The sequence below is a fragment of the Rhinolophus hipposideros genome, assembly GCF_964194185.1.
Source record: "Rhinolophus hipposideros genome assembly, chromosome: 21".
Lineage (NCBI taxonomy): Eukaryota > Metazoa > Chordata > Mammalia > Chiroptera > Rhinolophidae > Rhinolophus > Rhinolophus hipposideros.
In genome coordinates, this window is record NC_138067.1 from 1,998,277 (window position 1) to 2,025,449 (window position 27,173).

At 52.9% G+C, this 27,173-nt stretch overlaps 1 protein-coding gene across 6 annotated transcripts in view; it reads right to left on the reverse strand.

Moving 5' to 3' along the window:
- Positions 1 to 923: 923 nt before the first annotated feature.
- The window catches only part of CCNE1 (cyclin E1), a 75,134-nt gene continuing 48,884 nt past the window's right edge, over positions 924 to 27,173 (reverse strand). For 2 of the 6 annotated variants that reach the window (XM_081032143.1, XM_081032144.1), the window contains 11 exons: positions 11,679 to 11,846; positions 10,980 to 11,067; positions 10,676 to 10,744; positions 6,661 to 6,806; positions 6,443 to 6,578; positions 3,669 to 3,815; positions 2,658 to 2,753; positions 2,320 to 2,454; positions 2,103 to 2,214; positions 1,853 to 2,010; positions 924 to 1,559 (listed from right to left, as the gene is read on the reverse strand). In XM_081032143.1, the coding sequence (XP_080888269.1) occupies positions 1,437 to 1,559; positions 1,853 to 2,010; positions 2,103 to 2,214; positions 2,320 to 2,454; positions 2,658 to 2,753; positions 3,669 to 3,815; positions 6,443 to 6,578; positions 6,661 to 6,806; positions 10,676 to 10,744; positions 10,980 to 11,067; positions 11,679 to 11,846 (1,378 nt within the window). In that variant the 3' untranslated portion in view covers positions 924 to 1,436. Of the gene's footprint in view, positions 1,560 to 1,852; positions 2,011 to 2,102; positions 2,215 to 2,319; positions 2,455 to 2,657; positions 2,754 to 3,668; positions 3,816 to 6,442; positions 6,579 to 6,660; positions 6,807 to 10,675; positions 10,745 to 10,979; positions 11,068 to 11,180; positions 11,233 to 11,678; positions 11,939 to 27,173 lie in introns of those variants that run through there. The other 4 variants (XM_081032146.1, XM_081032147.1, XM_081032148.1 and 1 more) reach the window with 4 other exon arrangements.

The window sequence follows — 27,173 nt, forward strand, 5'->3', positions numbered from 1 at the left end:
CCTTTTATGAACCCAGACACCCACCAAAGCATCGTGACAAAGTGAAACACAAGACCTGACAAGGCCACCACTTTGAGAATGTTCAACAGAATGCCACGTGAACTGCAGACGTGAGGCCTGACCTGGGCAGTGACCGCCTCCATCAGCAGGATTCTCAGTGATGCCATCCAGTCAGGGCTCGTCCACATGTCAGCGTCATGGCCGTGGCTGCTCCAACTGGCTTTGCATCGCCTTCTTCAAAGTACTTCTATGTCAACGAGTCCTCCAAACAAGAATCTTTTTTTCTCCCCTTTCTTCTGCCACCCCCCACCCCCACTCCAGTTCAAGCCGTTGTTTCTCAGTCTAGTTGTGTAGGACACAGCTCCCTGGCCCAGGCTGGTATTGTGAGCCTTGCGCTCCCCACCCCCCCGCCGAGGCAGTTGGTTGCCGGTCATGGGTCTGCGGTTCACAGCAGCTCTCATTGGCTGCTGGTCGCTTACACAGGCTGCCGGCCACTCACAGCAGCCCACGGCCACACAGAGCAGCCTGCGGCAGCTCAGGCCAGCCCAGCTCCAGGGAGAGCTGTTGTTCACAATCTTAGCTGTAGAGGGCGTAGCTCACTGGCCCATGTGGGAATCGAACCGGTGACCCTGGCGTTAGGGGCACAGCGTTTCAACCACCTGAGCCACCGGGCTGGCCCAAAGAAGAATCTTTAGGTTGAGTTGTGTAAGGCACCGTGCAGGACCCTGGGGGAGAAATGCCCACTCGAAGTCTCAGTCCCAGCTCAGGCTGACCCTGACGCTCATTTCCAAAGTTTTCTTTTAAATATAATTGCTGAAAGACTTGAGCTTCAGGAAGCATGAAGTTCAAAACAGGAACCCGACATAGCTGCACTCTAGGTTGACGTCTAACTTAAATGACCAGGCATAGCTCACCAAACCAGCTGTCTCAGACAGTGTTAACTTTATTAAAAAATGGATAGGCATAGCAGCACTTACAAAAGAACAGTTCATAAAAGGCATTGTACATTGTCAACTGTGAACGTGGAAGGGCAGCCCCAGCACAGCTGGTTGCAGGCGCCACACCAGACCCTCCCAGGAGACCCTCCCATACACGTGCAGGAACACAACCAGCCCGGAACGATGGGGAGGCCCCCTGACGTGGGCGCTGCGGCATCCAGCCTGGTCACTGGTGTGGAGTCAGTCGAGTCAAGTGGCACCGACCTTAGCAGCATTTGGAGCACTCGTCGGTGTTCTGGAGGCGGCTGGTGCACTTGACCCACTGAGAGCACCTCTGAGCACTTGACGGAACACTCCTCCCTGTCCAATGTCACCCACAAAACACACACCTCCGTGAAATGTCTATGAAAGCTACCGCGGCCTCCGCTGCAGCCGATGGGCCGACGGACGAGACCTGGAGCAGGCACTTCGCACGACTGTCTCTGGAGAAGGCTGGCGTCACGCTGTTCCCTGCCCACCACTCTGCTTCTTACCGCTGGGTGGCGGGGTGAGGACCCCAGTGGGCACAGGAGATACCCTGTTCTGTTCAGACAAGATGGCTTTCTTTGCTTGGGCTTTTTCCTGTTGATAAGGATGAAAGTGAGGAGTGTTAAAAGGGAACAGCGTGTGCTTTTGGCTTAACATACTGAGTACTTTTTTTCTAGGAAGGTGAGTGAGGTGAAAAACAGCAAAGAACAATGTAGAAAGCTCTGCTCTACACAATGCTTGGACACAGCATCTGTTGACCACCACTTTTCTTTTTCAAGGAACTTAAAGAATCAGTCTTGCTGGGCTATCAGGGGCCTGCCTGAAGGAAAGTGCAGAGGAATTCAGGCAGCTTTTAGAATCCGTGGGGGCACAAGACAAGTACTGACCAGCAGGTCCAAGCTGTTCAGGTGGGTCTGGATGTTGTGGGCGTCTTCAGCCGGGACTCCCCGGAACTGCTTCAGTTTTGAACTTCCTGTCTCCCTTATAACCATGGCAAATGGAACCATCCACTTGACACACTTCTCTATGTCACACCACTGGTACCCTGCAATGAAAGCAAACCTTAGGCTCAACCCGAGGCCAACAAGTGGTTTGTAAGGTAAACACGCCTGGGAATGGACCAGACAGCAAACGTACCTGAAACCTTCTGCATCAGTTCAGATGAAGAGAAATGATACAAGGCGGAAGCAGCAAGTACGCCATAGGAAAATTCTAGGCAGCCAACATCCAGGACACAGAGATCTAAAAGCTACAGAAAAGAACAGAACACTGAAACCGGCAGCAACACACAGCCCTTCTGGAGATGCTGGGCCCACTGGCAGAGCAGGCGCCCCAGCGGGCGGGGGCCACTTGCCTCTGCGATCTGGACGAAGACCTGCTGCGGGTATCGCGGGAGGAGGACTTCATACATGTCATTTAGGTAGGCGACCTGCAAGTAGACGTTCAGCCAGGACACAATGGTCAGGGGACTTAAATGCCACTTCAGAGCCTGAGGGAGAACAGAGAACAGAGACCAGTGGTTCAGAAAAGACGACGACGTTCTGCTCCCCTCTGTCCTCTCAAGGGGCTCAAAGGCAGCCGTGATCCACACCGCAGTGTCCAGCTGGAAAACACCCAGCCACTCTCACACTGAACATGGGAGACGTGACGTATGCATTTCAAAAAGGACTGGCAAACTAACTTGCAACCTACCTTCATGATGATTAATTCCATGGTAAGAATGTCATCTCCTGAACAAGCCCCGTCTGTAACGTATGCAAACTGGTGCAGCTTGGGAGGGTAGATTTCCTAAAGGAGACAGAAGGAAGACACTGCTAGCAAAAAGCCAAGCTCTCAGTCTACACTTGTAATGAACGTCCAAACTGTTCCTCTTAGTATGTGGGAAGGGGAGGGGAAGGCAAGGAAGGGGAGGGGAGGGGAGGGCGCGTCGATGGGATAAATGCAGGGCCACCCTGTGCTCCAGACTGCATTGGCTGTGAAAAGTGTCACATCCACCCTCACCCATCGCTCGATCAGTCAAACTTTCACTCTGGGAATATTCTTGAAATTTTCACCTTTTCAATACCTTTGGGAACATGTTTGAAAGTTGGGCCCATCCACTTTTCCAATCACATCAAAATTTTAACCCTCTTAGGTCAGAGTTTAATGTTTTTTACTGAAAGTAACATCAACCTAAGCATTTTATACATTCACTGCTTCTCTCTCCTTGGTTGATTTCTAGCATTTTTTGCATGTGTCTGAACTTTAAAAGGCGTCAAATGAGAACAACCATGTTTCCTCGAAAATAAGACCTAGCCGGACCATCAGTTCTAATGCGTCTTTTGGAGCAAAAATTAATATAAGACCCGGTCTTATTTTACTATAACATAAGACCGGGTCTTATATAATATAATATAACATAACATAATAAATATAATTAACATAATATATATAATATAACATAACAACAAAACAAAACATAACATAATAAATATAATAAATATAATATAATATCAGGTCTTATGTAATATAAGACTGGGTCTTACAGTAATTTTTGCTCCAAAATGCGCATTAAAGCTGATTGTCCGGCGAGGTGTTATTTTCGGGGAAACATGCAATTTAGGATATGCATTATAGTAGACAAATAGTTGACCTCATCCCCTACTCTCAGTGGAGCGCAAGGAACAGCACACGCTACATAGCAGATATTTGACAATCATTTACCTCAAGTTTGGCAGCAATAAATAAAGACGAAATCCCAATAAGCTGTAAAAGTGTTTTTACTACGTCTTGTTGTGTGGCCATATATCGATCAAAGAAATCCTGTGCCAGGTAGAACGTCTCTCTGTGAAGTTTGTAGACTTCACACACCTGAAAAAACATTTAGTAAGTTTAGAACAGTTACTTGAGAAAAAAGGAAAGACAAAAACCCAGAGTTTTGGTTCTAGACGGTATTAACGAACCGAGAGAACTTGCTCTCCTGAAAGGGTGGTTACCTTGCTTGTCCCTAGGCACATGCAGTGACAAACGGGGACTCGGACGTAAGGACTGCTTAAGAGCAAATGTTGACAGCCTGGGGAAAGCAGCATTTTCAGAGAAAAACCAGGAATTTTCTCAAAGAGTGATGCCCCCGTTATAAGTTTCATTATGACTTGAGGAAAGAACTAACATATTTCTTCACAACTAGGCAATATCAGTAAAAGTTTAAAAGCTGGAATACACATTTATTTAAAGATTAACCTATCACGAACACTATTAATCACAAGAGGTGAAAGCTTTTTTAGGAGTCATTAAACAAAAACCTCGGAGACCCAGGTCCTAGTTTAGGCTCTCGCGTGGACACACCCATTTATCTCAGATTACCTCAATGTCAAAATTAGGACAACCCCTGCCTTGCCCACCTCGCAGGGTCATTGGAGGAAAGGCGAAACAGTGTACATGGTGGAGTTAGGAAAGACCAAGGAAATATCAGACTTCAACTCATCAGCACACTGCACATATAAACCTGCCATTCCTAAACAAGACATCCCGGAACAGTGCAGTTCACAGGCTAACAAGTAGAGAAGGCACCCAGGACAAATGGGACATTACTAGAAAATTCCATCAGTCGCCGAAGAGTACAGTGGACTCTTGACAACATGGGTTTGAATTGCACGGGTCCACTTATACACAGATTATTTCCCAATAAATACGTACAGTACTGTAAGGGTGTTTTCTCTTCCTTATGAATGTCTTAGTCACACTTTTTCTCAGTGTACTTTACTGTAAGAACACAGTATATAACAGATATACTAAACGTGTTAAGCAGTAAGGCTCCCAGTCAGCAGTGGGCTATTAGTTAAATTTTGGGGGGAGTCAGAAGTTATATATGCATTTCGACTGTGTGGGGTGGAGGCGCCCCAACACCCGCATTGTCCAAGGGTCAACCAGATTGTAAAGTCCCAGTGGAACCATATTTAGAGTCGTGTTTACAAAGTAACACGACGATAGTCCGATTAGTAGTGAAACTAGACCTGTTCTCTGAGGAACAATCTCAGCCCCGCTCCCAGCTCCCAGCAGGTGTACAGCCAGGGTGTCACTGTTTCCGTGTGGACGTCCTGGTGGGCTGGGGGCCGAGGAACTTACGTCTTAACGTCGCTGCACACAAGCCTGCCTGCGAGCTGTGGACTCCAGTCAGCCCTTCGCCGACATAAAGGTCAGCCTTCTTTCTTAGCCTTTCAGTGCTATTACTGACAGTTTTGATCAACTTTCAGAGACGCATTTGTCCAAAGTCGACAGTACCCTCTGCGTTACGTAAAATAGAACCTCTCGATCCCTGGGCCTTGTGGGCTGGAGCTGGAGACTGAATCATACTACTTCTGGTGCTGCGAGGACTCACTGCCCCAAAGGGTGCAGAAGGGCCACGTGCCACCGGGCCTGTGCTGGATGACCGCTAGGGCTGCCGCCCTCACAGGCCTACCGAGGATTCCAGCACAGAAAGCGCTGACGCTGACATTTCCAGGGATCAGTGAAGAAAAGCCAAGTAAGAATGATAAAAACAGCTACCTTTCCGTGCCTACTACGGAAGCGGCACTTCATATATACTATTTGTCATCCACACAAAAACTCTGCAGGGAAAATACCACTAGAAAATGGTACAGATGAGAAAACCAAGGCTCACGGCTGAGTGACTGGTCTAAGGCACACAGATGGCAAGTGGCAGAGGGGACCTGATTCTAGCATGAGCACAACACAACTGGCTTAATAGGGGATGCAGATTCATCTTCCACGTGGACTCCTTCGTAAAACCCACCTGGTGAGATGAACTTCCATGTCACAAAAGAAAGCCCCTTTCTCATTCACCCATGGCTTACAGGTGTCTGGGAAGTGTCCCTAAGCAAGGCACTGCTGAGTCCCCCCAAGTGCCCCCTGAAAGAGGTGCACGACCCACACAACAGTACTTTTCTATGATTAACAGTTATCGAACACAATTTGTAATACTTGTTCTTTTGACCAATTATTTCAGAGAAGAGTGACGGTGGTCAATAAAAGGTTTGACTGATACATTTTGTTAGTTAAAAAGGAACAATGTACAATTTCTGTTAAAGGTAAGCTTGTTTTTTGTTTTTTTTTTCTTCTATTTGTTGTTCATATACTTTTAAAACTTATAATATTGGCTACTGAAAAGCTGTTACCTGCATTCCGCTGGGTGTGTCTAAAAGCAATTTAATCAACAAAGATCAAATATCAATTTTTACAGTTAATTGGAAAAGACCTTTGCAACTGTTGAAACTCTGATGAAAAACACTAGATGCCAATTTAAAAATATCTAAGGGCCAAAGAAACTCCAGAAATTCTTTGAAGGACAAATGCAAGCCATGTTCAATCATGCTAGTATATGTACCACAGCTTCCGAGACTCAGAATGTGCCAATGGGATCAAACCCACGAGGAGGTCGTGACAACACAAAAGATTCTGGAAAGGGTCAGCGCTTCCCACTAATAGGGAGAGTGGCTCACCTCCATCAGCCAGTCCAGAAGAATGGCCCGCATTTTCGGCTGCAGGAGAGGGTGCCGCTGTAAAAAGTGCTTGTCCCTTAAGTACGTCCTTTCCTTGTTTACCATGATTTTCCAGACCTCCTCTCGATTTGCCCAGCTACAAGAACAAAAGAGGGGTCAGGTGCAGCCACACATAGCGGCGACCACGGGGGCATGGGCGGCACTGGGCAGCAGCGTACTTTAGCACGGGCAGGGGAGAGGCTCGGGCAGGCCTGCCGCTGTGAGGCTGGCGCGTGGAGTTCGGGTACACCAGCTCGTCCTCTTCTTTGTCAGGTGTGGGAATCAGGGAGCAGGGGCTTTCACACACTGGATCACTGTCCCAAGGCTGGAAAGGAGAAACACGTTTGACGCAAAGCAGTTCTTTCTACATTCACTGATTTGTAGAGCAGCCAGTAATTCAAAACGTTTTCACACTGGAGAGCAAGTCCCAGGCCTGAATAGATATTCTGGCCTAAATTAAGATGGTGATGGCATGGATGAGTAAGGGACACAGTAATGGCCCCAAGCTTTCACTCACTTCTGTCACAGCTTAGGAACCCATGGAGGAAATAGCTAAGAAAACTACAAAGTCAGTAGCATTTTATCATTCACCTAGCATTCTCATATGTGGTGCTTGAGCAGCAAAATGGGTGCACGAGGGGTAAGATGAAACGCAAACAGCTTTTACATTACCAAAAAATATATATACACACAAATACATTTGCAGCTCAGTAAGACACTGGGAATGACTACTGAAGTGTATTGTGCGATTACGTAGCCACAACTCAAAGACTTGTTTTTTATCAAGTACAAATAAAAATTTTTTGAAAGTGGGTAGAATTCCCAACAGGAGTATTTACACAAGCACTCCACATTGATAAGTATAGAAGATCAAAAATGTAAATTGCCACCTATAATTAAAGTCTCCCCATTTTAAAACAAAATGTGACATCTTCCTTTGGTTGCAGAACTAGCCAAATACATTAAATAATTGGGACTGTTTATTTTCCTTAACTTAAAACAAGACAAAAGAACATCTGCCCCGTTAAAACCAGATCAACTAATGGTCACAGGTTCTGTCAGGTTGGTACAAAAGTAATTGCAGTTTAAAAAGTTTAAAAAAAAAAAAAAAATTGCAAAAACCGCAATTACTTTTGCACCAACCGAATACTAAGACGGCTTTGGAGACAGAGCTTAGATACCCCTGAAGACCTACACCTGAATAAGACTCAACTTTAAGTGAATACACCATCTTTATAAACCAAAAGGCTTTTCTTTTAAAAATTCCAGGTATTTACTTTTATTCAACTTTCAGTATCTGAAAATACCAAGGTCATTTTGCCATTTAGGAAATTTTCTTTTTAAAACTACTCTGTTTATTGTCCTAGTGTAAAAAGAAGCCTATGATTGATTTATTTTTACTAAATGTATCGGGGTGACATTTGTTAATAACTTCATATAAATTTCAGGTGTACAGTTTTATAATACATCTGAATACGCCATTGTGTGCTCCCCACCCAAAGTCCAGTCTCCTTCCGTCTCCGTGGATCTGACCCCCTTTTCCTTTATCCCCCTCGCCCCCCTAGTGACCACTTTTCTGTTGTCTGTATATGATCGATTTTTTAAATTATAAAATACTGTTTTTGTTGAAGATATGGCTGATAATAATCCTGCCAGCGTGGAAGCACTTTGAAAGTCTGACACTCGTGGCAGTTTTTTTTTTTCTGAAAGCAGAGAAATCATTAATGTTCACTAGAGAAGAGACAAGTGAGATGACTATAAATGATCACGGAAACTTGGCTCTGAATCTATCTGAAAAACATGGTACAGGATGGCTGTCACAGCACACTGGCCCTTTCAGAGGAAGCCACAGCACTTTCAGGGTCCTGAGAAGAGCAAAGCAGGACCGAGCCCTTCTCCAGCGTCCTGCACAGAACTGGGCATGCAAATTAACCACGACAGCTTTGCCAACAGCTGCTGGAGGGCAGCCTCCTCTTCCAGTCCCAGCACAGTGCGCTGGGAGCATTTCCTCGACTCCAAAAGGGTCACGTTACAACTGCTTTAGTTGCTCTTCATTCAAGAATGAATTCTAGCTCTGAAGGCAGAAGCTGGGTGCCACCCTCTACAGCTGGACGGCTGGATAGCTGAGAGCAGGCCTTTGGAGATGAACTGGTAGCAGTTTCCAGCCTGCAGCTCACAAACTGAGGGACCCACAAGCAGACACATGGTTCCCAAAGTTGGCCTGTTCAGGAGCCAGTGACTAAGTCTGTGTCCTGTAACTTGGAGTGTGAACATGTTTCAAAGGAAGCAAGATCAGACTTTAGGGAGGAGTGAGATAATAGCAAGGGACCAATCACAACGATTCCTAACTGCCCCGACTCCTGATGCCACTTTTAATTAATACAAGTGCCTTATGCGAAATTATGTTCTGAGAAGTAACTAACAGAAAGTTCAGGATTCCACTTCAATACAAAAAGTTGCGTCTCATGCAAAAAATGGATATATGAAGTGGACTTGAGACAAAAGGGTATTCTTTTCATTAAGTCAGGTCCAGGGTAAGACTCAAAGGTTCCCTGTGGTCTTGACGAAGCAGTTACATGGAGCTTGGCATGATGGCTACGAGTCACTGAAGCCTGCTGTACTGGGCTGACCTATGGTAATGGTGCCATTCTGTGTAGTTAACAGGCAGAAAGGCTCTGTGTTACCCCAAACTTCTGGCTTCATGAGTCTGCATCAAGATGACTGCTCCATAAATGGGTGGATAATTTTTAAGCTATCTACTCTACAAAACGTGCAGAAACCTGTTGTCATTAATCTCTGGACAACCATGAAGACGCCTTCCAGTGGAAAATAATCTGGCTATTCACATATCACGACTGTCACCTTTCCACAGGCCAGGGACAGGGCCACAGCTCCGTCTTAGCAGCCCAGGTGCCATTCGGGAGATCTGTCAGAACAGAAACTACCTAAAGCGCCAAGAACTCAATATGGACAGTTTTGCTTCGCCTCAGTTGGAAATTTCAATTCAAAACACAGCTGGGCAAATAACCAATCTTGCATTTCACAAAGTAGAGGTCCATTTTATCATACCCACAAAAATCAACTTGCTTGGTTTGAAAGTGACGTATTTTTTCTTCTAAGAGAGAAGGAAATCATGCAATGGAACCGCCCCAGAAATGCTAATTACTAGGGTCTTCCATGCAGTGGCACTTACTGCACACAGTGTGGCCCAGTACTTCGAAGCCCTTCCCTCTCCCCGCTCAGCTGCCATGGCTGTGCACATCCACTGCCCCCCTGGTCAGGACCACTGCGTTCAGGCCAGGCTCTGTTCCTGCTCAGCTTTTATCTGTGCTCGGGTCAGAAGGCCTAATCGGCTGGTTTGGAGAGGCTGCTTTCCCTGCTGGAGCCGTAACTACAGTCTCCAGCCATTTCTGGAGGTAGACAGATAATACAAGCTTTTTCTGCCAGGAACTTCTGATATTATAATGATATCATGAGCATGCAGGAAATTTGGCGGGAAGTCCGTGAAGGAGGGGCAGGAGAAATGAGATAGTCAACAAAAAAGTGTTGAAACACACATATCATTATACAGAATGTTCCACTAATACTCTGACGGAGGCCAGGTTGAGCCCCAGACAGCAGTGACCACACTGTAGGTAATTGCTGGAGGGGCTGGAAAAACTTCCAGAAGGGTGGGGGGGGAGCGGGGCGGGTTTAAACCTGACCTAAAGGCAGTAGGAGGGGTCAGGGAGATCCTTGAGCACCAGTAGGAAAAAACACGAGTGTGGGTGGGGGAGAAGCCGTTCTTATGAACACACACCAACCCCCATTATCACAGTTACCCACAGAGCTGTGTCAGGAGCCCTCCCCCATCCCATCCCCCCTTTGCCAGAATAGAGATGAGGCTGCAGGATAGACGCACCCCTGCTTTGCACAGGGCTCTGGGTTAACTTCTTCCTGAGTCTCAGTTTCCTCAAGGGCAAAAGGGGAGAACTGAGTTATTAGATGTGCATTCTGGTTCTTCCAGACAGCACACATTTGGAACACAGGACCTTCCTGGAATCCCAAGACTGGCAGAGGTCAGTGCCCAGTGACAGGCACGGTGCTCAGCCATAGGGAAAACCCCTTCCCCAAGAGGCAAGGCAATATGAGACCCAACTGGCCCGGGAGAGGCAGGAGGCCCTCTCCTGAGTCCCAGTCAGCAAGTGAACCTACCTGGCTGCCACACTGGCTTCTCACAGTCCTGTCAATTTTGGCAATTTCTTCATCAGGATCTTGCAAAAACTAACATAAAACCATCCCCAAGGAAACACACCAAACAACCCAAAGACAAAAACACAAAAGAGAGAAGAAAAAGAAAGTTGGTCAGGGAATGGGCAAATTGGTGAGGGGAGGGCTATTTCTGCAAACCGGACCACCCCTCCACGTGTCCCTCCATCAGTAAATGTGGGCAGAGCCCAGCCTGGTACCTAGGGAAGGTGGGGGGCAATCCTCCCCCACCTGTCTCCTTTGTACTCACAACGGCCACGTTCGCCTTCCTCTTCCTGGAGCGCACAGAGACATCGGGGCAGCTTTCCTCCTTCATGGTGCCCGGCTCCTTGGCATCCCTGCAAAGCCAGGTGGCCCCGAGGTTCAGGGTGCGGTGTCCCCAGAGAAGGGCCCGCCCTTCCCCCCGCCGCACAGCCTTCCTTCCCTTGCCCGCAGTGGCCGGGCCACTCACCTCTCCCTCCGCTCCCTCGGCATGGCGCGGGGCGCGGAATCCCACCTCGGGCCTGGGGGGCACGGAGCAGGCGCCGGGGTGAGGACGGCCGGCGGAGGGGCCCGAGCCCGCCGGCGCGCCCCGGGCACCCCTCCCCCTCCCGCGCGGGCGGCGGCGGGAGCCTCCCGGGCCGGTCGGGAAAATGGCCGATGGGCCCGGGTGGCTTGTCACCCGCGGCGCCGCCAGCAGCCCGCGATACCGGGCCCGAACCCGGGGCGGGGGGGCCCGGACGGCCCGCACACCCCGGCCGGCCCATCGCCGCCCCCGGCGCCCGCGCTGCCTCGGTCTCCCCTCCACAGCCCTCCTCGCCCGTCTCGGAGCCGCCCCGCCCGGGCACCCGCGCGACGCCTCGGGGCACCCGGCGACCCCGCCTCGCCCCACCCCCACCTCACCCGGCGCGGCCCGGGCGCCCCGGGAGTCCTCGCGCGCCGCGCCGTCCGCGGCCGTGGCGGCCCTTACCCGAAGCCGTGTCCGCGACAGGCGAGCGGCACGCGCCGAGGCGGAGGCAGGCGGGCGGCAGGGGCGAGCGGGAAGCCGGGCGGCGGGAGGCGGCGGCGGGCGAGCGCGCGGCGGTGGCGGGATCCGCGCCTGCCCCCTACACAGCGCTGGCGGTCGAGCCGGCTGCTCCTGCGCCCGGCGAAGAGCGGGACATTTAAAAATCTCTGCGCGCGGAACCGGCCCCCGGCCCGCCCTCGCGCCCTCCCGCCACCCTCCGCCCCGCCCCGCCGGCTCCGGGCCCGCCCCGCCGCCGCCCTCAGGACCGCCCGCCCCGCGCAGGCCGGCAGAGGCGCCGGGCCGCGGGGCGGGGCGTGGCCGCGGGGCGGGGCGGGGCCGGGGCGGGGCCGGGTGACAGGGCCTGCGCGGGGCGGGGCCGGGCGGGGCGGGGCCCGGTGACAGGGCCTGCGCGGGGCGGGGCGTGGCCGGGGCGGGGCCTGGTGACAGGACCTGCGCGGGGGGGCGGGGCGGGGCGCGGGGAGCCGGCCGGCGCGCGCGGCGGGGGCGGGGCCGCGCAGGGCGGACGCGGAGGAGGTCTGGCGCGAGCAGGGCGGAGGGCGGGCCCGGGGGCGGGGCCCGGCCGCGCTGGGGCGGCAAAAAGCCGCGTGGCGCGCGCCGGGCGGATGTAAACACGGCTGGCGGCGAGGGTTCGGGCCCGGCCGCGGTCCGGCCTGGTCGGACCAGGGTTGGGGCCGCGGTCCCACCGTTCGTCCTCCTGCCGTGCGCGCGCACTGTCCCTCCTTGCACGTCTCTCCGCCCTGAGACGCAGGGCTCTGGGCCCTGAGTCGGGCCCGGATGTGCCCAAGGTCACAGCGCCGGCCGCTCGCTGGGCCTAGAACCAGGGCCTCCAGCGGGCGCCGGGCCTGGGGCGCCCTGTGGAACAGCTGTTATTCTTGGGCGCACGTCCCTCCACCTCTCCGTGCGCGTATGCCTGCCTGCACGCATGCATTCATTCCTCCATTCGACTAACAGTCAAGCCCCTTCCACGCGTGCCCCTGCCCCGCAAACCTATGTGAGCCTCAGACGACCTCTGTGACTCCGGGACTCCACGGGCCCTCTCGAGCTTCAAGCCTTCTGAGTGTTCGCCATCAGCCTGAGGCTCAAATCCACAGCCCCTGCCTTGACCTCCAGGGCACCACATGAACTGGCCCTCAGCCCCTCACCCCTCCCCTTCACCCCCGCCCCTCACAGCTCAGGCCACCCTCTGTCCTTTCTCACCTCGGGGACTTGGAGCCTGTTGTCCCCTGCTCTGGCCCCCCTGGGCTGCTCCTCCTTGCTGAGGACTTCGAGGTCTGCAGTGACCATTTAACCCCGCGCTCGGCTCTCCCCAGGAGCTTCTCTCCATCCCATCGCCCTGCTGCGGGTCCTTCTCAGCACTTGCCACCACGTGTCTCTTGCTCCTTGGTTTTTGCCCGGTTCGGTGTCCCTCTCCCTACCTTGTCTGTCTCATTCCCAGCTGTATGCCCCAGGTATCGCATAGTGGCTGGAGGAAAGGAGACACTTCAATCCTATTTGTGAATGAATGACTGAAAACCATACATGGACCCAAACTTGTAGAGCTTGCGGGCTCGTGAGACAGGCAGGTATAGAATAAAGTAACTTAAAAGCGCCTTCTGTTCTCAACCTCTAGAAGCCTGTAGCAGACGGCTCGAAGCACTCCCAGGTCTTCCCTGCTGTACAGTCTCAGTTTTGCTCTCTGACCCCCACTCCCTCATGATTGTCTTCTTCATGTTAGAGCCTGGGTCTTATTGAAGAGTGTAAGCTGTGTCACCTCCACAAAGACACTCCTAGCAGATTGTTGACCTTTCAGGGGCTCTGAGGTCAAGGCTGCTGAGGTGACTTGCTCAAGTTGGCTCAGGTGGGCTCGAGCTATACCCTTACGATCTGTGTACTTTACTGTTATACTTTAATAAACAATTCAATTTTTTTCAAAAAAGAATTAAAACAAAGCAAGACTTGAATAATCCCTGCTTACTTGGGAGCTTACAGTCTGGAAGGGAGGAAGTCAGCGGCAGTACAGACTGATAAGGAAAATCCTGGGGGATAAGACTTCACGTGGAGAAGGGGGGCGGGAGCATCCAACCTCCTCTTGGTTTCCGAGAAGGCTGCATGGAGGAAGCAGCATGTAAGCGGGAAGGATGAATGAGTTTGGCAATAGAAAAGAAATGTCTGAAGCAGAGGAAACAGCCTGCACAAAGGCTTGGAGACTTTCGAAGTTACGGATGGCCACTCGTCTGGGGCAGCTCACCTTTGGCTGTTTGGGTTCATTTCATGATGCACCTGCACCAGGTTCAGAGTGTCCATGCATGGGCTCAGCCTTGAGGGAGACTGTGGATGGGACTAGAGGTGGTAAACCAGCTGCTGTGTGGGGAAGGCAGCAGCTTTGGGAAAGAGCCTTAACCGCTTCTTGGTGCCTCAATTTCCTCATCTGTAAAATGGGGTGATTCAAATTATCCCAACCTCCAGGATTCCTGTATTAATGCCCATAATGCATTTGCAACAGTATCTAGCCAGTAGTAAGTGCTCACTAGGATTTTTAATTATTATCCATAAAGAAATTTAGGTTTAGCACCAATGATGGTGGGACGGTTAGGACAGGAGCCAGGATACCAGGGTTAAGGAGAAGTGAGCACATGGGGGGTTCCCAGGTAGGATCCCTTAACCTGGGGCCCCCAGACAGTTTTCAGGGGCCCAGGAAACTGCTCGCAGAGAGTGCCAGCCCATTGTGTGCCCTTTCCTGGGCAGCTGATGCATAACTTTTACCAGCTCCTTAAAGACACCTAACAGCAAGGTAAGGAGCACTGCTGCTGGAGAAGGTTGGTTAGGGAAGGCGTAGGCTGTGGAACTGGCAGGGGCCGTGCTGTCAGGCAGAGCTAGACAACCGTACCTGCCTGGCTGGGCCAAAGGAGGGGCCCTTGTGCGGCTACCGACTGCAATACCAGAAGAAGAGGGGCCAGACTGGCTGCACCAGTGAGAGCTGTTGGTGGGGGCCAGGCGAGGTGAGCCCTGAGTGTGGGAAGGCCCCCGAGGCAGGGCTCCTGTCCTCCCTCAGCCCTGGGAATCTGTGTGCACAGGCCCGCCAGGGCAGCGGGAGTCAAGGACCCCAATCTATGCTCCCCAAGTCTTTAGCGCCATTCAGATCAAGCTTACTGCTGTGGACTCCAAGGTGGAGAGACTGGCTAACCAATGGGTGCTCCCTCCCTGACCTAACCCCTTTTACACTGGAGAGTAAGTCCAGTGAATACTTCTTTAGACAGAGACTGTGATCGGTTAAAACACTCCAGTGAAAATTAAACTTGACCTTTGAACTTAGTGTCTGATAGAGCCATGAGCTGACATTTATGGATTCTATGCTAAGGCCAGGGTTGCCAGAAACAGAGACTAATTTGAAGGCACTTCAAGGAGTGGGGGTGTGTGACCAGGTTGGGGGGGCAGTTGTGGAGCAATAAGCTACCCCCACAGCGTGGGCTAAGACACAGGAGGGCATTGATCTATGTCTGACCACCACATCCCCAGCTTTCACTTAAATCTCATTTTGGGTTTTCTGAAGACAGGCACAGCTGCAAGACTTAGAGGGTGGGGTGCGGGGATGGCTTGGAGAGAGAAGGCCTCGGTATGCTCCTTCTGGTCAGGGACTCACATTTTCCTTGAAGCACCACCCTCTGCACTTTGATGGAGTGGGGGTCCTGGCCAATCAGAGTACCACATTCCTGACCACGTGATTGGTTCAGGGGTAGGCACATGACCCAAGCTGGGCCAATGAAAATCCTTTGGTGTTGCTAAGCTGCCAGGAAGTGGGCCTCGGCCCAGGAGGCCATCTTGCCACTCGGGGTGACCTTCCTTGGAGGGAAGTCCTTGGGGGAGCAGAGCCAAAGGTGAGGGGAAGCAGGCTTCTGATTCGCTGAGTTCCTGGATCCAATCAAGCTCAGGACCAGATTACTGGGAACTTTCTGGACGCTGGAGCCAATTATATCTTTTCCCATGTTCATGTGGCCTGTTGGGGTTGGCTTTCTCATCACGTGGGACCCGAGCGTCGTGGGTGGCGTGGGTGAGGGGCAGGGTGAGGAGCCGTGAGGCTGTGCGTCTGCGCCCCCGAGTCTCTGGTGTGGAGTCAGGCATCGCCCCGGCCGGCTCGGCTGCCCAGGACCCAGGACCCAGGCCCGCGGCCGCGCTCCTCCGCCCGCCGTGGCCGCCGCGCTCCTCCCGCCCTCGGCGTGGCGGCCTCGAGGCCGCAGTCACGTGCTGGCGGCCGGTGGCCTGGGGCCGGGGGCGCACACAGGCCGGCGGCCGGAGGGCTCGGCGGGGCAGCCGCGCGGTGGCCGGTTCGCGCTGCGGGCTCGTGGCCGCCGTGGGCCCCACGCGGGGAGCGGCCTGCCCGGCATTCAGAAGCGGCTCGGAGTCCGCAGCGCGGCGTTAGCCCCGCGGGAAGGACGGAGGGAGGACCCCAGGCCTGCAGGCCCGGGTTGCCCGGCGCCCGGCGCAGGGTCTGGGCCGCGCTTTGCAGGGCGAGGTGGGCGCGTGGATGCCCGGGCGAAGGTGACGGGCGCAGGAAGCTGGGAGGCGGGGGCACGGAGCGCGGCGCACTCTTCTGCCGAGGCGCGCAGGGCGCTGGCCTCGGGGCTCCGGGGCTCAGCGAGGAGCCTCGAAGGGCGAGGCCGGGGCGTCCCACCCTCGCTCCTCCCCACCCGACAGCCTCTGTACCTTCAGCCTTTCACCAGGAATAACATTTCCCACTTCAGTCTGTTTGAAAAGGAAAACGTACTACCCCCCCCCATGGAAAGCCGGCGTCACAGCCACAAGGAGAAGGGAGGCGGCAACGTGCTCTGAACCACCCGGCCGGCGACAATGTGGGGCGGTCCCGCCCAGGCCCAGCTCTGTTCAAAGCAGGGGGTGACCCTGCGATTCCACTTTGGGAGCCGCCTGGGTCGTCAGATTCATGGAGACAGAAAGTGGAGGTGTGGTCCCCGGGGCCGGGGTTGGGGCGGTGGGTGGGGGTCAGGGTTTCAGGGGACAGGGCTTCACTTGTGCCAAATGAAAGAGTTCAGTACATGGATGGTGGTGATGGTTGCGCAACAATGTTAACGTACAAAATGCCACTGAACTGGGTACTTACTATGGTTAAGGCGGCAAATGTTAGGTCATGTGTACTATTTTACCACAGTTTTTTGGAAAAGGAGGGGAGCAAACATTAGAGGGGGTGTCAAAGCCATCTCAGCGGCAGAGACTTCCTCCTTGACAAAGCAGAGTCTGTGAAAGAGAATTGAAAGGGAACGACTCACTGTGTGACCTGCTATTATTTAAATGAATCGATGAAACTGGTCAGAGTCAGGAAAGGGATGTGCAGAGGAACGGGCTGGCGGGCCACAGGGATGAGTTCTGGGGCGTGAAGGCTGAACCAAGCACCCTGCACCCCGACGCTCTGCCCTTTGGAGGAGAACAGCAGCCCACCTGTGGGTCATCACAAAACAGCAAGAGGAATGCCTGGGGGGAAGGGACCAGATCCAACGGGGGGCGGGGAGGGGCAGGAAGGGGGGTCACTGAAACTGTCTTTGTCAAGGCCACCAATGCCCGCCATCTCACCCACTGCAAAGGGCATCGTCCAGGCTTCCTGGCACAGCCCTCTCAGGAGTGCTGGGCATGGCAGCCCATCCCGTCTTCCTGAGAAGTGCGCTCTCTTCCTCCCCCTCCTCCTCCAGGTGAGCAAGGAGTGATTCTCCAAATGCTCCCTCCCCAGGGGGTCTTACATCGCCGGCCCACACCTCTGCCCTGCCCATTTGCCGGCTCCCAGGCCTCAGTGTAAGATGCCTGAATGTGACCTCAGGGTTCCCCCCCACCCATCCCACCTGGTTCCACCTGGTTCCACCACTCACTCTATCCCTCAGGCCCCAAACCTGCTATTCCTCCGTACTGTTCCCTTCTCTCACCCTCTGCATTGCAGGCATCAGCAAGCCACAGTGGCTTTCTGCCCCCCAGGTATCTCCAACCTGTCTACCTCTGCCCTTCTCTGCCAGGTCCTGGAGGGAGCCACTCTCTGCTGCCTGGACGGCTACACTGCCTCTTCCCCACTGAAATACCTTTGTCCCCTGACGGCTAGATTCCTTCTGTAAATCCAATCAAGCCTGCCCCTCTTTAAGACCATTGACAGCTTCCCAGGATTGCAGGGGAACCTGATGTCACACAGCACCCGACTCCTCTCCCACTTCTCCCTCTGCTCCAGCCTGCGGACTCCATCCATTTCTCTGACGTGCCACACAATCTGAATTACGTTGTCTGCATCTCAGGACTATTCTCTTTCACCTCTCACCAATTTTCTCTGTTTTGTTTTTGTATTTTTCATTACAAAATTTCCAACATGCACACCAGTAGAAAGAGGATACTACAATGAAGCCTCATGTAGTTAGCCTACAGATTTAACAATTCAGATTTTTGTCACATTCGCTTCCTCGAGCCCATGGCTTTTTTTTCCCCTTTGCTGAGGTATTTTAAGGCGAATTCCAAACATAATCTCATTTCACTTTTACATACTTAAGTAGGCATCTCTAAAAAGTATGGCATTTTCTTACCCACAATGCCAGTAACACGCCTGACAAAACAGACCGTCCTTGGTATCATTTAACATCAGTCTAAAATCAAGTTTCCTAGTTGCCTTGAATATGCTTTTTTTTTTTTTAATTAATTTTATTGGGGTGACAATTGTTAGTAAATTTACATAGATTTCAGGTGTACAATTCTGTATTACATCGTCTATAAATCCCATTGTGTGATCACCACCCAGAGTCAGTTCTCCTTCCATCACCATATATTTGATCCCCTTTACCCTCATCACCCACCCCAAATATGCTTTTTAAATAGGATCATGGTCTAAATAGGACCCATAGGCTGGGCTGGTTGCTGTGTCATTTGCTCTTTTCACTCTCAGGCAGCCCTGTCTTTCCCACACTTGCTGCAGAAGCCAGGGTCCTGCCATCATTGCACATTCTGGAATTGTCTGTTTGCTTCTCCACGGAGTCATTTAACCCGTTCCTGTCTCCCCGTGTTCCTGGTAGACAGAAACCAGTTCTCATAAGTGATTAGTTCATATCCGCAGGTGTGCTTCACGTGTCATTACCTCCAGAGACCCACGGGGCCTGGCTGTCCCCTCTCATGATGCTAAGATGGGCCGGCAGGCTCAGGTGGTGACAGCCCGTCCTTCCAACGTAACTTCCCTAGCCACTCCTCACCTAATAGCTTCATCCATTGATAATTGTTTACTGAATCAGTTTTTGATTGGGGTTTGCAAAATGGTGATTTTTCTGTTTCCTTCATTTCTTCCCAATTAGAGGCATGCCAGGGGGACGGACGGTGTGTGGGATTGCCTGATGCAGGCAATGGGCGGAGGGGGACGGTGGGGGCACTGTCTGAAAATAACTTAAAAATAATAAAAAAAAAAGTAGAAGTCCTCAGCTTTTCTCCTTACCATGCCCTTGCCATTCCAAACTGTGTCAGTGATGGAACACGGCTCTCGCTGGGCAGACAGCCCCTGCCCCCCGCCCCCACCGGGGTACTCCACTGTTCCGAATTTATTCACTGGAGTCTTCTGTAAAGAAATTTTCCATGTCAATTAGAGCTATTTGGTTGCCCTGAAATACAGCTCATATGGTGGAATAAATGCTTAGTTCTCCCCTTTTAATTAAGCCCCATATTTTTATTCTGCCTAACGCTGGAGACATTTTGTAATTGCCTGTTTGTTTACTTGTTTGGGGCCCTTCTTCCTTCAGAAGGAATCTGCACAAAGGCACATGGGAGGTGCTCAGTGTTCAGACACTGGAGGGGGAGATTCAGGAATTAAGGCGGGGTGGGGGTGTCCAGCAGGCCGTGTCAGAGGTGGGGGTGGGCAGAGGAGAGTTTGGGACCAGACTCGGAGGCTGGCACAGGAGGCAACAGCTGTCAGTGTGTCTGGGGCTGATGCGCGTGAGGTGGGCAGGGCAGTGCTGAGGCCCCAGGGGCAGGAGCCCAGAGAAGTACCCTATGTGCCTGCTTCCTGGGGGAGCTGGACTCCACGCTGGGGGCATGGGGGCCGCAAGACCTGTGTACCACCCTATGACCTCCTGAATGTAGCCTGCTCCCCAGAAAGCTCAGGCAGTCCGGAGACTTGGCCTCCTTCTCAGCCAGTACCTCCCTCCCTCTCTCTAATTGGTGTTTTCCTCCCACTTCACAAGTGGGTTGGCTAGTACCACCGACGTCTGTTTTATATACACATAGATAGTTAGCAAACACAGAATGTGGGGAAAGCTATGTTCCATCCATCTTTATGTTAGTAACACACAAAAGCAAGAAAGCTCCAAGTTAGAGCGTCTGCAGATCAGCCTGGTACGAGCAGCCATATGGTGTAAACATGTGATGGAAGAAGGCAGAGACGCCCCGTCTGCCTTCATCAGGGATCCCTCGGCCAGCCAGCGAGGACCACCGCTCCTCCCGCCCTGCCGAGGACAGCCAGCTTGCCTGCCTTCGTCTGGTCATTGGTCGTGCGGTTTTCACTGAGCTGGCACATGCCCAGGACCGTTCCCTCACCGGGACACAGGGAACCAGGGTGGGAGGAGACCTGCCCCCGGGGTGGGAGAGGGGTCAGGGTGTAAGCGAGTGACCTAGCATAGGACAAAGATACGATGGTTCTCGGTACTTGTAAGAACTCTTGAGAAAGTATCTGGGTGATGTGACAAGAATGAGCAGAGCACAGTCTTATCACTTCAGATAAGCTGGCTCGCGAAGGCCTTTCTCAGCAGACGTCTGAGCCTGAAAGACCTGAAGCATGACAAAAATCCAGCACAAAAGTGTCCCAGGCCCAGGGAACAGGATATGCCCAGGCCCAGAGAGGCAAGCAAATGAGTGTGTCCGCAGACCCTGCAGGGAGGCTGCAGTGCCGTCGGGGAGGACGGGCTTGAGATAGGGTGGGCAGAGGCAGAGGTGCCCGCCTGGGGTCTCGCAGGCTGTGGCAGGGAGTTTGAATCTTCCTCTAATGCTATTAGAAGCCCTTGAGTTGAAGGGTTTTAAGTAGGAGAGTGACTGATGCGATTTCCTTGCTTACGAATCACTCAGCTCCTGAGGGTCTCGCAGGCTGCGGAGGCGGGGACTGGGCATAGCCCGCAGGCAGAGAGACCAGTGGCCCACGCCTGCAGCATGGCAGCTTGGCCAAAGTTGGGGCAACGCGGAGTAGACCCAGTGCTCAGATACGTTTGCAACCAGGTGAGGTCTGGCTGCCCCCACAGGACTGGGACCCTTGGGGGCTGAGAGAGCCCAGGCAGGGGCGGCTGGGCTGAGCATAATGTGCAAACACACGTCCCCAGCTCCCTGCAGCCAGGTGCCCCGCCTGGGGCACTTCTCAGGGAAGCCTAGGTTCTTTCCTGTTCCCTCACTTCCGTGGTCATGAGCGTGAGGACGTCATAGTGACATGCCTTTCTTCTGCCAGGTGGAAGTCTGCGGAGAGGGAGTCACCACCTAAGTGCACACAGTGATAAGGGCACCTCCAGAGGAGAGGACCCTTTTCCAGAGACTGCAGGACACCGCCCCGGGCCTGCATGGTTGTTCTGCTCCCCAGCTAGCAAGGGGGGAGGGGCCCTATCGCGGCAGCTAGGACAGCAGTGTTTGCTCGGCCTGCTCCTCTGCCTTCCCCTGGAACAGAGGCCACAGGCCTGTGGCAGTTTGGGTTCTCCGGAAGCAGTTTGCTGTGCGGAACGTGTGTTGGGGGGTGCCCTGCGATGAACACCTGGGGACCAGAGGCCATAGAAGCAGGAGTGGGCAGAGGGCTCTGGCACTGAGATGCCCACAGGGCAGCCGCATCCAGGGCCGAGTGGCAAGCTTGCGTGTCGCCGCCGCCCTCGGGCATGGCAGACGGCCACCAGCAGGCCAGTTTTGCAGCTGAGACAATCCCGGAGGGACTGAGGCGATGGGGTCTTCTTCAGGGGGGCCTGGGGGTTCCTCCATGTCCATCCCATTTCACTAACGCAAACATGACCGGCTGTAAAGCAGCAGTTGGGGTTGTGCTGAAGTCATAACTTCCCTTTCCTAAAACGGGCATGGCCTGAGGTCCGAGGCCACCAGTGGGCAGGTCTGAGACTTGGTGGGAGTCCCATTTACATGCTAACAGCTGAAGGGGCAAAAAAAAGGACCCCTTCTCCTCCATTTCAACAGCCCTGTGTTGACCTAACTCGGTGTCTCTTATATTCTGTGCAAACACACACTGCACATCTGTTTGTGCAGAATGCCCAGTGCCCAGTGAGCAGGGAACTCTGCTGTCCTGCCCTCGTGGAGTGCACAGGCCCGTGGGGTGGGGAGACACCAGTCACGTGACCACACCCAGCAGCATGCTGTGAACGCTGCCGTCCTGCATAGCGCCACAGGAGGTGATCAGAGGTCTGTCTGTCGTGTCTATGTGCCACGTGGAGAACGGGCTTCAGGGGAGCCAGGTGCTGGAGGCTTCCAGCATCATAGGGAGAGGGTGGCAGCCAGGGCCCGGCACGGCAGGGCCTGGCAGGCAGGGGCTGGCCTCGGTGCTGCTTTGAGTAAGGCTAACTCAGCAGTGGGCAACGAGGCCCTGGGCGGGGTCGGAGACCCGACTTTCTGGCCGGCAACTGCGCTCTGATAACACCTTTCATGGGGCAGAAAACCCAGGGTTTTACAAGGTCTTGAGAAGTGGCACAAAGGCAAAGTGACATTTTTTTCTCTGCCTTTTATATATCAAGATATTGAAAGAATAGTATCATGAACACCTGTTAACAGGTGTTCACTGAGAATCACCAGTTGTTCCTAGTTTGCTGTGTTTGCTATCTCTCACCCTTTACACACACACACACACACACACACACACACATTTTTTCCTGTCCAAGTGCACACATCACAGCATTTCACCCCTAAATATGTGTCCCCTAAGAATAAGGACATTCTCTTCAATAAACACAAAGGCAGTTTTGCATCTAAGCATATGAACAACAATCCCATAGTATCACTGACATCTAAGCCGTGTCAAATGCCCCCAGTTGTCCCTAGATTTTTTTCAACAGGAGCAAACCAAAGACCTTGGTGTTGGTTGTCGGGTCTGTTCTTTGGTCTGTTTCAATCCAGAGCAGTGCCACCCCCCGCTCCTCTTTCCCATGACTTTGGTTTTTGGACAAGTCCAGGCCAGTTGACTGGTAGGACATCGTCCACTCTGGATTTGTCTGATAGTGGCAATTCTTTTGCTCTTTGTTTTGGTAACAGCTTTATTGAGACATAATTCACATACCGACAGTTCACCCACTTAAAGTGAGCCGTTCAACAGCTTTTAGTATATTCACAGATATGTGCATTCATCACCACGGTCCCTTTAAAACATTTGCATCACCTAAGAAAGAAACCTGTTACCTCTTACCCACTGAGCTGCCCTTTCCAGCCCTAAGCTCATTCCCTTCCCTGTCTCTTCAGACTTTCCTAGCCTGGGTTGTCATATGAATGGAATCACGTATTTGCAGTCTTCTGTGACTGACTGCCCCATGGAGAGTCCAGGTAGCATTCCTTTCTCTGGTTGAATAATAGTTCATTGTCTGGACACACCACATTCTGTTCATCATTTGTCCATCGGTGGACATTTGGGAGGTTTCCACAGTTTGTTAGTACGAATAATGCTCCTATAAGCATTTGGGAACGAGTTTTGATGGGGACATACATTTTCATTTCTGTTGGGTATATACCTAGGAGTGGAATTGCTGGGTCCTATGGGAATTCGATGTTTAATCATTTCCTCTGCTTGTTCACTTGTTGTCTCTCTCCCACCTCCCCGCACCCATGACCATGAGTTCCATGTGGGCATCTCTCATGACCTGCCTTCCCAGGTTGGCACATTGCCCACACCAAAGGGGCCCAGTAAACATTCATTAAATGAGTGAACTCCAGGACTCTCCCCCTTTGACCCACTTTGGGAAGAATTTTCATGGTCCCAGGTTCTGGTGGTTGGTACCAAACTGGGGAAAGTTCTATAGGGTTGGTAATCCTCTCCCCCGGGGGCCCTTTCTATTCCAGAGCCCAGGACTTTGGGTGGCAAAGGCTGTTCCAGAGAGAGAAGAAATGACTCATTCCAGGTTGGGCATTTCAGGACCCGGTTCTCAGCAAACCCAGTAGTAATGCCAGAGCAGAAGAACCTGCAGGGGGCAGTGGAAGGAACGGGGCATCCGGACCCTGCCCTCCCTTAGCTGACTTTCCAGGCTGCCCACAGGCCCCCCTGGCCTCACCATCCTGTCTGGATAGCCTTGGGCCTCCCCTTCTTTTTTTCCTCCCCTTTCCCTGCTCTGCCCTCCTTCCTGGCTTCTCCCCTTTCTGCCATCATCTTCCCCAGCCACTGCACAGCAAATGGCACACAGTAGGTGCACAGCAGCTATCATTGGCTGATTGGATTTATAACATTTTCCTCTTATTGGGAAAGAGATAGAGATGCTCCCTCCCAACCTTTCCCATCATTTGAATGAACATGAGAAGAGAACGGGTCATATTGAATGAATGCATGAATGAATGAATGAATGAATGGGACAAGCTGGGCTTTGTAATGGTTGGCTTGTGTGGACTGCCCCATCTCAGACTGCGATCAGAAAGGCTGAGAGCAGAAACCAGCCTGCTTTGCTTTTCCTTTCTTTTAGAAGAATTATTAATTTTGAGTTACAGAAGCGTGCATGAATACAACCTCAGGGGAAGGGGAAGAATGCAAACAGTACAGATAAGGCCACCGGCCCACTGTCTCCAGCTCCAGACCCCGCGTCATTCCAGAGGTGGACATAGTTGATGGTGTGGAGGCTTCTCTGCATATTTGACATATTTGTGTGTGTGTCTCTGTGTATATGTGTCTGATCACAATATTTGGCATTGTTTTTATAAACTTTCTGTTAAACTTACTTTCTTTTTCAGGAATAACCACATTTCCTGGCACTCTCTCCACACGAGAGCACATCTCATGCTTTTCCCCTGCTGCTGTTGGAGCCCAAGATGCCACCGCTTCTGTTAGCACGCCCCTCCTGCTGTCAATGTATGACGTTCCTAAACATTTGTTCCCACAGAGAAAGCTTCAGCAAACATTCTTATGTCCACTTCCACGAGTCCGCAGGTCATCGCCGGTTCTTGGACTGGCATGACGGTGCCAATGGAAGAGGCCCCTGCCTACAGCCTGCCTGCCCTCTGATCCTCAGTGTCAGTGAGGTCCCAGAAGAACAAGCCTTGGAGATCCAGGAGGCCGGACAGGCCGAGTGTCAGTGTGAAGTGTCAGGGGAGGGGTCCTCAGCCTGGAAGTACTTCCCGAGTACCCAGCATGCACAGGCCCAGCACATGGCTCCGAGACACGATGGCCACCTCGTCCCTGCTCCTGGGGCTCCCAGGCCACTACAAGTTTGTGTAGGTGCTGGGCTGCAGTCCCAAGGTTAAGGACTGGAGTGGGGAGGGGAGCGGTGGCTGCCAGCCCCCAGAATGGTGGCCTGGAATGAGACCTCTGTAGAACCTCAGAGACCAGGCATGTGAGGCGGTGAATGACCATCTGCCCATCCCGCCCAGCTCCTCTGCATCCTGATACTGGACCCCTGCACGACCCAGGGGCCGCCCAGCCCAAGCCCTGCACCCCTGCTGTCCTCTGCTCCTCCCTTCACCCAGCACCATGGTTTGCAGCTCCTCGGGCAAGCTCGGCACAGGTGCCAACTATTATTTCAGTCTCCCAGCTTCCATTTCCACGCTTGGCACCTGCAAAGCTCCATATTAGAGTCACGCGGACGAGAGGGACCGCTGCTGTGTGCCGCCGCCCGCGAGCCCACGTGCCCGTCTGCCAGCGCTCACAGGAGCCACGAGGGAAATTTCCAGCACAAAGACCGTGTGCCTGAGAGAGAGGGGAATCGCTCAGCAAACTTTGGAAGCGATCAAAATGTCCTTCCCATAAAGTCCCAGCTTAACAAATGTTAGCAGGTGCATGTACAATAGCCAGTCAGTTGGGACGGGTTTCCATAGAATTCCACTTCCGCTCATTCCAGACGATGAATTCAGAGTATAATTTTCTGTAAATTGTCATTCTTGTCTGGTAAGGAAGGCTAATTTTTTCCTCATATGGAAAAAACAAAAGCAACCCACCCCTATCCTGAGCCACTGCTCCCTGGAACACAGGCTGCTGGGGCCTCCTTCCCTCGGGGACACCAGGGGGGCTGAGGCCAGAGGCACAACAGCAGGGACCAGGGAGCCAGCCTGCCATGGGTGGGCCAGAGGGCTTTGGGTGAGGAAAGACCCCTGGTCATGGGTGCTGGGCGTTCCTTAGAAGAAAGGTGGAAAATGAGGGTGCTTGTGTGTGTGTGTGTGTGTGTGTGTGTGTGTGTGAAAAAGGAGATGCAGGGAGTCAGGAGAGGTGGGAGGTGGTTGGCAAGGCCTTGGAGGCTGTGTTCACCATTCATTCATTCATTCATTCATTCATTCATTCATTCATTCACCAGGGTTTAGTGAGTGTCCAATAGGCATATAAGGTCTTCTGTCCCAGTGGGGAGAACGAAGCAACAACCAAGGGGAGCAGCCATCCTCAGTCCTTACTGCAAAGGAGGGAAATCACTGTGACTGGAAGGGGCCACCAGGAGGGCCTGAGTGGAGGTGACTTTGGTGCAGGAGCAACATGAAGAGGAGACAGCTGGGAAGGGCCAGCCATGGGGGGCGCATTCCCATTGTGCTCGTGTGGGGCCTGCAGGGGAAGCCAGCCCTACCCGGTCTAGATAAGACGGCCAGAGAGCCTGCCTCCCAGGGAGGAGGGGGACGGGCTGGGGCCACAGTGGCGGGCTTGGCACGGTCTGAGGCGTGAGAAGGCACTGGACAGTTCTGAGCATGGGCGAGACGCAACTGGCTTCTGTTCAAAGCTCCCTGGATGTCGGTTCTGTGACCCTCGCCTCCAGGGCACCCTCAGGGGTGTGGGTGGCTTTGTGCCCGTTCCAACTTCTCCTGATGGAACTCCAGGAGGCCACTCCTCCAGAGGTGTTAAAGCTGCTCTCTATTGCAGCGGCGGGAGGAAGCTGGAGCTTATTCCAGTACGGATCCCCATTTGTCAAGATTCATTCAGATGAAAGTGACAGAAACTGGAGTCGTAGGCTCAAGTCAAACCTGAAAGAATATCAACAAAGTATTGGCTCTTCCTATTAAAAGGCCCATGGCTTCAGGCATGGCTGGATCTGGGGTGAGCCGATATTGACAGGAATCTTTCTTTGTCTCTGCTTTCCTCTATGTTGGCCCCATTCTCAGGCAGATGGTCCCCAAGTGAGGGGAGGCCTTTGCTCAAATGACATTCCTTGTAGAAGTCCAAGAGGTAAATGACCAAGGGCTGCTTTGGCTGGAGTTGTGGGTGCCCCTTCTGCTCACTGGCCTGCTCCCCTCGGACTTGGCAGGTAGCCCCTGACAGCGTTCCTCGGGAAACCTGGAGACCACACCTGCAGCCCCTGCCTCAGCCAATGG